Genomic DNA, 14,072 nt, shown 5'->3' on the forward strand with positions numbered 1-14,072 from the left:
ACCTTTATAGTTTGTAAGCATGAATCACTTTTATTTTTATAGCCATGAACATGCACTTAACTTGACATAGAAACACATTTTCAATTGAGAATTTTAAAACTAGTGTGTTTGTAGCCAAAGCTGGTTGAAGGCTGATTCCTAAGCATGGTAATAACAATGGGCCTGATCATTAAGGAACTTACAAATTTTTGGAGTAAGTTTTTTTACTTAAGTTTTCTAGACAACACCATGTTACAATGCAAGGCGTGTAAATTAGTTTATTATTGTGCACATAAGTTAAATACTGGCTGTTTTTTCAGGGGCTGAAACAATATACGCTGAGACATGGTTTATCCCACAAAATAGCTACCTCCAATTTGTGAGTAAGTACACTTGGAAAAAAAGAGCATACTGTAGAGCATACAGTAGAGCATAGTTTGGAAGTTCATATTTCTCTGTGAAATGCTGGAAGCTGTACATGGTGCCTTCCGGGTTAAATACAGCTCTAATTTCAGTAATGCCTGTGACTTTCCAGGAAAAAAAAAGTTGACTTTTCTAAAGAAGGAGGATAGTCAGAATTACCCAAAAAAGTGATATATTTACTGCATTGATAGTAGAGAGGCTCACTTTCCCCCGTGTTTTGGTTTTGGTTTTATTTTGGATCTGGATTAGCTTCGGGTTTTGGTTTTGCCAAAACCACCTTTGCGGGTTTTGGTTTTGGTTTTGGTTAGCTATTTTTTATTAAATTTCATTTTTTGGGGTAAAATCACATAATTTCGTTATTATTTTGTACCTACATTATTATTAACCTCACTAACACTAAATTCCAGTGATTTCCATTCAATTTTTACCATCTCACAGGTCACAATATGCTTTTCATACACTTTCAGCCAAATACTGCAGCGAACTGGCTGGATGGTAAGTGACAGAGCAATGACTCAAACACACGGCAGTTCCTACCATATCTAGGACACATTGACACACAGTAGTGGCAGAAAAGAAAAATGGGAAAAGATGGAATTTTCTTTGGATCATGAAATCAGTTATGGTTCATTGGATCGCTCCACCTGTTTCCTGGATAAGTGAGGCAATTCTACAGTTAGTACATGGCAAGGATCGCTCCACCTGTTTCTTGGATAAGTGAGGTAATTCTACAGCTAATACATGGCAACGATCGCTCCACCTGTTTCTTGGATAAGTGAGGTAATTCTACAGCTAATACATGGCAACGAGCGCTGACCCCCCCCAGGGATGCGTGCTTTTATCAGACACACACCAATACAGGGTGCCAGACAATGCACTAAAAAGAGCCATTGAAATTCCTAGCAAAAAGCCAGTTCATCAGTGAGCTTCGAATCAGCCCCAATTCCCACAAAATTATAATCTAGTTAGGTACCTTTCATGTAAAGTGCTGATTACAAACACAACAAAACACGTGTGGGAGAATGTGGCCTCTAAGATGCTGACTACTAGACACAAAGACATTGCATGGATGGCTATCCAGGGATGTCTGCCTCTCAGGACATTCATGCACTCCCGGAACCTGTGCCGATATGTCCACTGCCCCTTCTGCATCACCAGAAGGGAAACAGTACAGCATTTTTTTTGCACAGGCACTGTTGGATGTCTTGGAACATGAACATAAGGACAGTGTGCCCAGAACTTGCCTTTCATACAATTCAGTATTTTATGGATTATTTCCTGGGATTCACATCATTGGAGAAATCCAGACGGCCTGGAGCCTAATGAACTGCTTTACAGACGCTATTTGGCTTGCTAGGAATCGCCTCATCTTGAAAAGGGAGAAGATGACCACCCAGGACTGTCGCAGGCTGATTCACAGCCTACTAAGAGACTATAACACCATTGAAAGTCCTGATTAAGAGGAAGATGATTAATTTTCTGTCTCCCACTTCTCCTTATCCCCCTATGTGTCTGTTTATTCAATGTAACTGGCCTGCAAATTCTACAGACAAGTCTGCTTGTCTTTCTCTTCATCATTGACTGTTAGCAATGGAACACTCGTCTTTGGGTGTATATTAGACTCTACACTTTGTAGTGCAAATTCAGAAAAATACAGTTTAATCCCTGTTAGCCCCCCCCCCCAAAAAAAACAATACAGTGCTATATTAGAATTTCAGCACTCACAAAATACAGCTATTTTTAGAAGGGGGGTATATGACACCCCAAACACTTTGTAGTGCAAATTCAGAAAAATATTGTGCTATATTACGAGTTCAGCACTCAGACAATTCAGCTTTTTTAGAAGGGGGTATATGACACCCCAAACACTTTGTAGTGCAAATTTAGAAAAATGCCTGCTCTATACTGCTCTATTCCTGCTCTATACTGTGACATAACCCTTCTCTGCCCCTCTCTCAAATGGCGCTAGATCACCGTGGAGGTGGGTATTTATTGATTCTAAAACTTGCAAAAACCGAGATCCGACGACGTCACAATGGCGTTTTGCCTCGTTTTGGAATCCGAATAGGCGCGAGAGTACCGGTACTCGGATCCCCGAAGTTCGGGTGGGTTCGGTTTCAAGGAAACCGAGCCCGTCCATCTCTAATTGATAGGTTCTATTGTATTTGTTGTTGATAGTAACCCACGCTCTGTCGCCCAGGACTATATTTAGGGAACATTTGTGGGGTATGTGCTATTTTAAGCAAATCATTATTAAAGTGAAGCGAAAGTTTGCCTTTAACTAAGAATGTATTGACAAAATGTGTTAATGATTCTGTAATTGGAGGTTGGAAGAGTTTGTAGAATTCATTACTCATCCCATCTGGCCCTGGAGATTTAAAGTACTTCAGTCCTTTAATCACCTTACCGATTTCTAGTTCAGAGAATGGTTGTGTAAACATGTCCATTTGTTGTTTGAAAATATGTGGAAGTTTAATGTCCCAAAATTTGTTTTTGGCCTCATAGTTTATTTTGTCTAATATATAAAGATTTTCCTAGAAAGTTTGTAGTATAGCTACAATGTCTTTTCTTTATGTCCTATCTACTTTTATTAGACTAGAGAGCATTCGCCCTGCTTTATTTCCGAATTTATAATATTGAAATGTCCCCTTATTTATATAATTTTGGCCAATTTGTGGTTGTTTTTCTCATGTTTAGGAAGGCGGTGTGTAAGTTCCGCTTGTGCTGATCAGTACGCCTCAGACCGGTCCATTTAAACAATACTGCAAAAGACATCATTTTGCCCCTGAGCGTTGCTTATCTGACTGCAATATAGAATTGGGTCAGTAGTGTGTTCTAAGATGCTTATAGTATAATGGGCTCAGGCTGCTACCATGATATCTCTAAATTGTTTAGAGTTTGTTAAACTGGTGGAGAATCCCCATTGTCTGTGTCCACCTATTGTAACGGTTCCTTCAATTAAAAACCATATAGGGGTGTGATGTGAGAGGCCTACAGGTTCAGTCTGAGTTTCTTGGGTTCTGCTAGTTAATGTGTTAGAGATGAGTAAATAATCAATGTGCGATAAATAATTATTTGATGAAGATAATTATGTATATTCTAAATCTATTGGCTGTCTTAACCTACAGATACCTGAAACCTGTAATTGGTGACATATTGAATGCCTACTTTGTTTTTGACGACCTTGGGCATTGGGTGAGACTTTTCTGTATAGTACTGGGGTAGCTATTGTCAGTTGATAGATAATGGGATTATAGCTTATCACTTATATCAAGGAATAGGGTTCTGCTGAAAATGTTTGGGGCGTAAAGGTTGCAAAGAGTATGTCTTGTATCTTCAAGTGTTATTGCCATAATCACATATCTGCCTGTGACCTGTGGGGGACCCATTGATGAAGACTGTTTATCTATTAAACTCTGCAACCAAGGCAAGACAGGGTTAACCCCTAGCAGCACTGTTGGTCCAATTAGGGTATTTAGGGTATCCGAATACCGAGCCGAGCAGGCTCGGTACTCTCCCGCCCATTCGGTTTCTAATCGAGGCAAAACGTCATCGTGACGTATTCGTTTTTCTGAGCTCGGATCTCGCAAGATTTAAAAAGCATAAATACCAGCCTCCACAGCTATCCATCGCCATTTGACAGGAAGAGAGCAGGGTTAGGTCACACTGGCTATATCAGCGCAGGGACAGTGATTTATTGTATTAAGCAGCATTGAAAGCTTAATACCAGATTGTTACAGCAGTATGAGGAGAAGAGAGGAGGGCTTTTTTGTTCAGTTTCTGGCACTCCAAGTGCTATTGGGGTGTCCCCCATTATTTAGCAGAAATTTATCTGGCTGTGAAAAAAGTACTATATTGCAGCACTGTAAAAACAATACATTTAGCACTTCTATTTGCTTTTGGGGTGTCCCCCATTCTTTTGCAGAAATTTATCTGGCTGTGAAAAAAGTACTATATTGCAGCAGTGTCAAAAACAATTTGTAGCACTACAAGTGCTTTGGGCTCAGAATGGATTCAAAGCAGTCCACATATGAGCAAAATGAGGAACCAGGTTCTGTCACCAGTCCTGATGGTAGTGTTCCCAGTACGTCATCTGGGAAAGGCGATGTCAAACTACACTGTCTTTTGAAATCATCCCAAAAAACACACACCAAAATTTTTTTTACTGTGTTGAAGCGAAAACGAAGTGTAACTGAGGAAAAGTTAAGTGCCGATAAAAAAAAAATTGCCAACATGCCATTCTACACACGCAGTAGCAAAGAGAGAATGAGGCCTTTGCCTTTTTCTATTAGTGGCAGATCCAAAAATGTTACCGAGCCTACAAGTGGTGCTTACGGCTACTGTTACGCATCAAAGCCGAGCTGCAAGATAACAGTAAGGCATTAGAGGATAATGTTTGCTCTGAATCAGAAATTACACCAATCCCTGTGGAGAGTCCATCCAACAGTGGGATGTCTAATCCTGAGCATTCTGTTAGTGTACCCATAAAGAGGGGCCCTTTCAGCAGTTCTGCTCATGTGTGCCTGAACAACCCGAGTGTAGCCGGTGATATACAAATTGAGGATGCCACTTTGGAATTAGAAGAGGATGAGGGGGAGATTTGTGTAGGCGACGAGGGCGCTAATGAGGGTGTTGATGATTATGATGCAGACAGATACCAAATTGCCTTTCTCAATTTCTATTTAATTTCTAGATTATATAACGGCTGAATAGATTACTATTTTACTCCTAGTGGAGAGGGGATCTGATGCAGACAGATACCAAACTGCTTTTGTCCATTTCTTTGTATATTCAAATTTCTAGTTCTACAGTCTATGCAGGCTGCTTTTGCTCTATTTTACTACAAGTGGATGGGATGGGGAAGGGGGGCTGATGCTGACAGATACCAAACTGCCTTTGTCCATTTCTTTGTATATTCTAATTTCTAGTTCTACAGTCTATGCAGGCTGCTTTTGTTCTATTTTACTACAAGTGGATTGGGGGGGGGGGGGGGGCTGATGCAGACAAATACCAAACTGCCTTTGTCCGTTTCTTTGTATATTCAAATTTCTAGTTCTACAGTCTATGCAGGTTGCTTCTGTTCTATTTTACTACAAGTGGATGGAGGGGGGGCTGATGCAGACAGATACCAAACTGCCTTTGTCCATTTCTTTGTATATTCGAATTTCTAGTTCTACAGTCTATGCAGGTGGCCTTTGTTCTATTTTACTACAAGTGGATGAGGGGGGGGGTTGATGCAGACAGATACCAAACTGCATTTGTCCATTTCTTTGTATATTCGAATTTCTAGTTCTACAGTCTATGCAGGCTGCTTTTGTTCTATTTTACTACAAGTGGATGGGGGGGGGGGGGGCTGATGCAGACAGATACAAAACTGCCTTTGTCCATTTTTTTTTATATTTTAATTCTTCAGTCTATCCAGGCTGCTTTTTTTCTATTCAACTACAAGTGGAGGGGGGGGGGCTATAGAGACAGAAACTAAACTGCCTTTGTCCATTTCTTTAGATATTTAACTAGAAGTGTAGGGTGTAATATACACCCAAAGACGAAAGCTGCATTGCCAATAGGCTAAGATGGAGAGGAAGACAATCAGGTTCGTGTGCAGAATTAAGGATGGCGTTACGGGGATTAAACTGTTTTCTTCCTAATTTATTAGCTTTAGAATTACCTTACTTATCCAAGAAACAGGTGGAGCACTAGATTTGGTTACTTTATGCCCAAAAACATTGATTTTCCAACAAAATAGCAAAACAAAACCAAAACCAAAACACGCAATAGCGGTTTTGCAAAACCAAAACCAAAACACAATGGTAATCCAGATCCAAAAACAAAAACAAAACCAAAACACGGGGGTCAGTGACCATCTCTAGTCCAAACCCACAGTTTGCAACATCAGCCACAGATTGTATCTGGTTAATTGTAGCTATGTAGTATATTATAGGCATACACAGAACATACAGCTTTGGAATGTGTTGCAAACAAAGAAAACATGTCAGATACACATCATGAATTGATATAATACAGCTTTTGGTGCATGGAGTGATTGGCACTACTTTAATTGGACAAATCTCCCCTTGTTCTTTACTTGACAGCATCTGTCATAACTTTCTGCTGACATCAAACTGACATATTGTTTGCAGTATTTGGACATGGAACTCGCTGTTCTTTCTATTGTAGTACATAACATACAATGTAATTGTAGTGCTGCCTCTTTACAACACCACCCTCGCTTAGCATCAGGTAGTCTCTGCACAAACGTACGTTAATAAAGTATTCATTCCATTATTTGCCACCCTCTTTATAATGCCACCATCACTATAACAGTAGTTTTGGCCTGTGCATTACTCTGGGGTTATAGAGTGTGCACTGTAATATTTGAATGCACTTTTGTACTGAGAAAATACCTGCAATACTGGTGTTATAAAGGGGTGGTATAAAGAGGCATCACTGTACAATCTCATCATGGTATGGTTTCAGGGCCGGATTTACCACTAGGCAACCTAGGCACCTGACTAGGGCCTAGCGGCTCTCGGGGGGCCCAGCTAGGGGGGGACAAGAGCAAATTGAGAAAAAAAAACTATAAAAAAACGGCCCCGCAAGTCGGGGGAGGGTGGGTTGGGTGCCGTGAGTCGGGGGAGGGGCCACACGGGGCTAGTGTGGTGGCTGGTCTCCTCCCTCCATCCTCTGTGTGGCCTGCTGTGTGTCACATGGGACGTGCACCACATCACAGGTGCCGTCCCATGTGTGAAGGGGGATGAAGACTGCACAGCTCCTAGATGGAAAAAGGTAAGTTGGGGGAGGGGTAGGGTAGTATAGTGTGTGTGTGTGTGTGTGTGTGAGGGGCCACTGCGTGCGTGTATTATGTGTGTGAGGGGCCACTGCGTGCGTGTATTATATGTGTGTGTGAGGGGCCACTGCGTGCGTGTATTATGTGTGTGTGTGAGGGACCACTGCATGCGTGTTTTATGTGTGTGTGAGGGACCACTGCGTGTGTGTATTATGTGTGTGTGTGAGGGGCCACTTCGTGCGTGTATTATGTGTGTGTGTGAGGGGCCACTGCATGCGTGTATTATGTGTGTGAGGGGCCACTGCGTGCGTTTATTATGTGTGTGTGTAAGGGGCCACTGCGTGCGTGTATTATGTGTGTGTGTGTGTGAGGGGCCACTGCATGCGTGTTTTATGTGTGTGAGGGGCCACTGCGTGCGTGTATTATGTGTGTGTGTGTGTGTGTGTGTGTGTGTGTGAGGGGCCACTGCGTGCGTGTATTATGTGTGTGTGTGTATGTGTGTGAGGGGCCACTGTGTGTGTGAAGGGGGGGGCCCAAACCGATATCTTGCCTAGGGCTCCATGAGGTGTAAATCCGGCTCTGTATGGTTTACTTTACTTTCTCTGCTAACAAGTCATGTAATTATATGGGAATTACACCTCTTGCTGGTTGAGACGTTCTGACATCCCTGAATGAAGTGTAGCAAAGTCGTTCAGCAAAACTGTGTGAGCATCATCTGTTTGCCGTGCTTATCACAGAATCTATATTTATATACATATAATATAATGCACACTAAGTTTACTTTTTCTTTTTTTTTTATATATTAACCACCTACTTGTAACTATTTATCTCTTGTGAATGATGACACTATGCTCTTAATTTTAGACCATAGGGGTACCCCTGTCTTAAGTGCCCTAGCCCCCCCCATAGCCGTAATCCGGCTCTGGTTAAGATAAAGGCTTACATTCTGTGTCTGCAGTGTTATGTACAGTATAAACAAAAATGTTTTTGACCTAGAAGCCAAAATTCACATTGTGACTCAGTGCATCCTTTATTGACAGAGAACACATGAAATAAACTAGCAGTGTTATGAACAGTGATGATCTATCCCTATAGATGGAGATATAAGAAGAACATTTCCTGTATGTCATAATAGGTCTTGTAAATCACTATTTGTAAGTCAGTGTGTGAAGCTTTGTCTTACAGAACTGCTTACCTCTGGAACATTGTTGTTATCAATTGGTCCATTCAGGTCAGAGCGCTGTTGTTTCCTGGGCTGCTCCACACTGTTACACACCTAGACAAATAAATATTTAAACACTTCATTACACACACGAAGCAAAGGCAATCCAATCAGTAGAACTGTAATATCAAGTAGTTACCAATATTTGAAAATAATTTAAACATTGTGATTCTTGGTGGGTGTACATGAAACCGAGTTGCAGACTCAAAGCCAGCATACACCATAGCTATAAGTTCCATAATGACATCACTGGACATAATTATAGTAATGTTGCATTTAAAATAGTCACCTTCAACAGAGAACAATAAACTATACAGAGCATGGTTCTAGGCATATTACTGTATATATGGCTAACAGGGAACATTCAACAGGGATTTTACCATGGACAAAAGCCAGACGGGAATATTGCAAAGAAAATGCTTGATAACACTATAATTTGCATGCATGTATTTTGCAGTGGTGTGAGAGTGAGAAACAGGGACTCCTAGAGGGGTGGGGAGCGGGTACAAATTACTGGGGCCTGGCCTGCCTGGGGGGCTCCGCAGTCCAGTAATTTGTTATTTACCCGCAAATTGGAGGTGCGGGAAATATTAAGGGGGAAGAAGCGAGCTGACAGCTGTCAGCAGCTCCCAGTCCCCAGACAGTGTGTGACATCACACATTGTCCTAGCAGCAATGAGAACAAGGAGGAGGGGTTCCAGCTCAGCTTAGGTAAGTGTGCTGGGCTGGGGTTGTGGGAGGAGGCGGGGTTATGATGTATCTGCTGGGGGGGCTTATAATGTTTCAGGGGGGTTGTGATTTCTCTGGGGGGACTTATGATGTGTCTGTTTGAGGTATCTAAGGAACGTCCACAGGACACCTAGTGGCGGAGATTCCAGCTGTAATTGCCAGCAATGTGAACGTACAATGTCTGCATGCCACGGGCAATTGAATCATCCCCATATTGTTACTTTGTGAATAAATTAGCTTGGAGTATAAAATTTTATGTAATTTTCCCTCGTCATTATTGAATTTATGTTTAAGGGTTTTTGAGCGCCTCTTAACTTTTATTGTGTATTTATCTTTGTATGGGGTTGCAGAGCCATTTCTCTTATACACTTACAATTGTGTTTCATTATCTGACCATTTCCAAACATATAGATATCTGTGATTATTTTTATTACACATATTTTGCTTGTTATAATTATATACTGCATGATCTGTGCTGTGTACTGTGTTCACTAATTATTTTCCATATTTCATGTACATTTTCCAAACATGTCCCAACATTCCAGGATCCATACAAAAATCCAGTACCAGGTTGTGAAAGCTGAAGTAACAGGTAGGTGAGAGCAACAGCATTTTAATATATATATATATATATATATATATATATATATATATATATATATATATATATATATATACATAATTTAATATATATCACCCCTGACGAAGTCTTAATGACGAAGCGCGTAGGGTACCAATGAGAGCTGAGATTTGTTACCGGGACAACCAAACCCGGAAGTTGTACGGAGTTTGACTGCGATACGGACCACGAGCGGAGGATATTTATGTGAACCTAAAGATACTTTGATGTGCATGTTTACACTTACGAAATGTAAGTGTATTTTATCCTTTGTTCATTAAACAATTCTTTAAGTATTACACTATCGGGGCACCGATGTCTTTTCTTCTCTCCCCTCTATATGTGTGATTGCTCAGTGAGAAACTTGGAAAGACATAGGAGGAGACCCCTGATGACCAATATGAACACCATTGAAATGCTTCTGTGAAAATGACTGTAGCATTGATACTTGCAGTTCACATTTTACTGTGACTATTATCATTTTGTTTGAACACTGCAGCAATTTGCTGTTCCCATCTGTATATATTGTAATACTTGTATGCATATTGGCACTTGGATACCTGTTATTTCTTACACCACCCAATTTGCGCCTTATCCCGATTTTTTTGTCTTATACCTGTGGGAATTTAGTAGGTACCCCCAAGGGATTTAACAGGCTGCATCCCTTAATCCCTTCCCCAATTCTGAAGGAGCGCAAGAGGAACAATTTATATGTAGCATTTTAATATATAATGGGAGGAATTCAACTGTTGGCGATGTGGTGCGCGGACATTGCATGCACACATTGCCAGAAAACATGGTAGAAAATTCAGCCAAAATCTCTGGATCTTCCTCTTGGCAGCCCTGGTGAATAATAATAACACATAATAATAATAATAATAATAATAATAATAATAATAATATTATGAACAATGATGTTAAGAGGACAATAAAATACTGTAGGTATTACTTTCAGTGGGATAATGTACAGTAGATTATATTGTCATCAGTTATAAATATTGTGTAGTGACATCACTCATTTAGCACTACACATTAAAAACAAAGACACAGCTCATACCTTATAGGAATTAAGTAAAAAAGTTATGGCAAGTGTTTTTAAATCTACTCAACTGCAATGTACAGCACAATGAAGAATTACAGCTTTTTAGTTATAGTATAATCTATAGGAAACTGAGCTAAAACTGAAACTGATCCTCAGAGAAACAGAATAATATAATACATAGTTGCCAACATTGGCAGCTTGTGTTATGGGAGGACCGGGGGGGCAGGTGTGTGTGTGGGGGCGGGGCTCAAAGAATTGTGTGGTTAGCCCCACCCCCAATGCTGTCACCACCCTTTTCAACCATGATGCCAATAAGCTCCGCCCCCTCCATTTACTTTTCCACAGGCGGTCGGGAATCGGGATAATTGCCCTTTCTCCCGGGAGTCTGGGAGACTGACCCAGATTTCGGGAGTCTCCCGGATATTCCGGGAGAGTTGGCAAGTACGATATAATATAAATTAAGTTTTACAAATGTAGAGATATTTTTCTCATTGCCAAAAATATACTCCTGACTTCACATATGTTTTCTTCATGAGAAAGCCAAGCAAGTATTCTGACATTACATATATTTATAAAGCTAGTATGGGAACTGTTCCATTGGAGCCTACTGATGAAATATATTTTATTTAGCCCAGAAGCAGAATGGAGGTTCCTCTCATATTAAAATCAGTTATGCAGAAACATGTAATGTTTTTGTTACATTGATACAGTAGAATTGTACTTTCCTATATAAAGTGTCCCTGGAAGGTGCAACAGGATTCCTATAGAAAATATAGACTATGACATGTTTCCTGCTACCTCCAAGGATGTGTACAAAATAAGTCCTTGTGCTGGGGCAAAAGCATCTGTGCCTGATCCCAACCCAGGAAATGCCTCCTAAATGCACCCTCAATAAAATGAGGCACACAAGTGTACCTAGTTATGAAAGCCACCCATCCACCCAACCTCTCCCATCAGAACATGGAAAAGCTTATGAGAGCTGCCATGTGACGTGTACTTCTTGCTCTTCACATAAACTCAGCTGAAACATGAACTAGGCGCATGACTTTACAAATCAGCATTTGTACTGTGGGGGCTGCATTTTTAGACATTAACACTGTGTCCCTTTTGGCTTTTAGAAATATCAGGAGAGAAGTATATCTATTCGATTAAGTGTTGACCTTTCCTGAATGAGAGACACTATTGTAATAATAGTCCTTAATATTATACTGGTTTTAGAAAATTCCTTTATAAATGTCACAGCAATATTTTGGCCTACAGCAATTTAACAGCGGTTTAAAATACAGCTGATTCATTTCTTGGAGGCATAAAAGTGTAACCACACTGGTGGCCTCTTAATGGGACAGGCTGCTTTTCCAGGTGGCATAATTTGAAGGGCAGGAAAAACATGGTAAAAAATGAAATACTTACAAATTCATCTGTGTCTAATATTGCTCAGCCAGTTCTGATTGATGGTCTATTCTGAATTAACTACCCAGTAATTTCCTCCTCTAACAATGCATATATTAAATTCCCCTTGCCAAAATTTCCCTATGAAGCTTTTACGGAAGAGATGTCAAGAACAAAAAGATCTATATTTTTTTAGGTGGCACTTTAGCTACAGTTCCACTCGCTTTCGTCTAAGCGACGCTGTAGTCTGGGCTATTCAATATGCACAGTATGGGCCTGATTTTGAGTTAGGAACAAATCAAAGAAAAGAGCAACTTTGCACCTGGACAAACCATGTTTCAATGCAAGGAAAACAAATTGACTTATTTTTTTTGCACGCAAGGAAAATACTGTCTGTTTTTTCATGCAGCACACAAATACTTGATAGCTTTATTTTTACACTGAAATTAAAGTTGATCTATGACATGCCGTATCCCAACTATAAATCTGTCCCTGCATTTTATATTTACCATATTTAACTTAAGGATGAGCGGACTCGGATTCCTGGAATCCGAGCCCCCCGAACAGTGCGGATCCGAGTCAGATCCGAGCACTGTCCGGGTATTCCCGCTGATTCCGAAACGTAAAACGAGGCTCTGAGTCATAATCCCGCTGTCGGATCTCGCGATACCCGGAACCTTTAAATTCCCCACTTGCCGCCGCCATCTTCACTCGGGCATTGATCAGGGAAGAGGGAGGGTGTGTTAGGTGGTCCTCTGTCCTGATATTTCTCGTGCTGTGCTGTGCTGTGCTCTGTCCTGCTGAGTCCAGTGGTGCTTTTGCCAGTGCTCTGTCCTGCTGAGTCCAGTGGTGCTTTTGTCCTGTGCTCTGTCCTGCTGAGTCCAGTGGTGCTTTGGCCAGTGCTCTGTCCTTGCTGAGTCCAGCGGTGCTTTTTTCCTGAGCTTTGTTCTGCTAAGTGCATATTTATTTTAAAAGTATTAAAAATTCTTCCATAAAAAGAAAAAAAAAGAAAAATTCTACAAAAATCCTTTAAAAAAAATCAAAAAAGTCATTGCTGAGTCCAGTGGTGCATCAGTCCAGTGCTCTGTCCTTGCTGAGTCCAGTGGTGCATCAGTCCAGAAACTGAGGGAAATAATCTCTCAGTGGCTTAACCCACTTAGACTCTCCTGGGGATTTGTGGTGTCAGACAACGCCAGTAACATTGTGGGGGCATTACATATGTGCAATTTCCTTTGTGGCTCCATTATCCCAATTAAAAGTATTTTTACCTGTTGGTGTAATGATGTTATAAACACTACACTTGAAAGCTTGAGCCTTTAAATGAAAAAGTCACTCTTCATTGCACGAATATTTGCAACAGGGACAGTTTTTTTGTTCACAAAGTCAACAAATAACACTTTGACGCTGTCTGTCTTTGACATACTTGATGGGATCTCAATGATGAATGCTCTGTACCATGGTCGTCAAAAACAAGAGGTAGTGACGCGCTCGAACTACACCCTCTATATGCTGCAGAGGATGTAGGAGCAGCCATATGTGCAGTGGAATTCAGACCAGTTGAGGGTGATATATTGTGGCCACGGTACCAAATTGGGTACCGGGGCCACTCCACTACGCAGTCCACATAGATGCTTATCAGATATTAAGCTACATTCACTGTTGCTGCTGTACCAAAAAATAGGTACTGCAATTCCAAACTACGTTCACTGTTGCTGCTGTACCAAAAAATAGGTACTGCTATTTCAAAATACGTTCACTGTTGCTACTGTACCCAAAAATCAAATATTGTACCTAAAATCAATATTGTGAGGTGTGAGGTGTTCCGAATAGACTGGAAATTAGTGGAAATGATTGGTATTGAATGTTATTGAGGTTAATAATAG

General features: G+C 40.8%; 1 protein-coding gene across 2 annotated transcripts in view; it reads right to left on the reverse strand.

Moving 5' to 3' along the window:
* The window catches only part of APBA2 (amyloid beta precursor protein binding family A member 2), a 284,025-nt gene that overhangs the window by 118,386 nt on the left and 151,567 nt on the right, over positions 1 to 14,072 (reverse strand). For both annotated transcript variants that reach the window (XM_075208107.1, XM_075208106.1), the window contains exon 3: positions 8,385 to 8,465. In XM_075208107.1, coding sequence (XP_075064208.1) covers positions 8,385 to 8,465 — 81 coding nt within the window. The remainder of the gene's footprint in view (positions 1 to 8,384; positions 8,466 to 14,072) is intronic.

Source organism: Mixophyes fleayi, chromosome 4 (genome assembly GCF_038048845.1).
Source record: "Mixophyes fleayi isolate aMixFle1 chromosome 4, aMixFle1.hap1, whole genome shotgun sequence".
In the NCBI taxonomy this organism is placed as follows: domain Eukaryota; kingdom Metazoa; phylum Chordata; class Amphibia; order Anura; family Limnodynastidae; genus Mixophyes; species Mixophyes fleayi.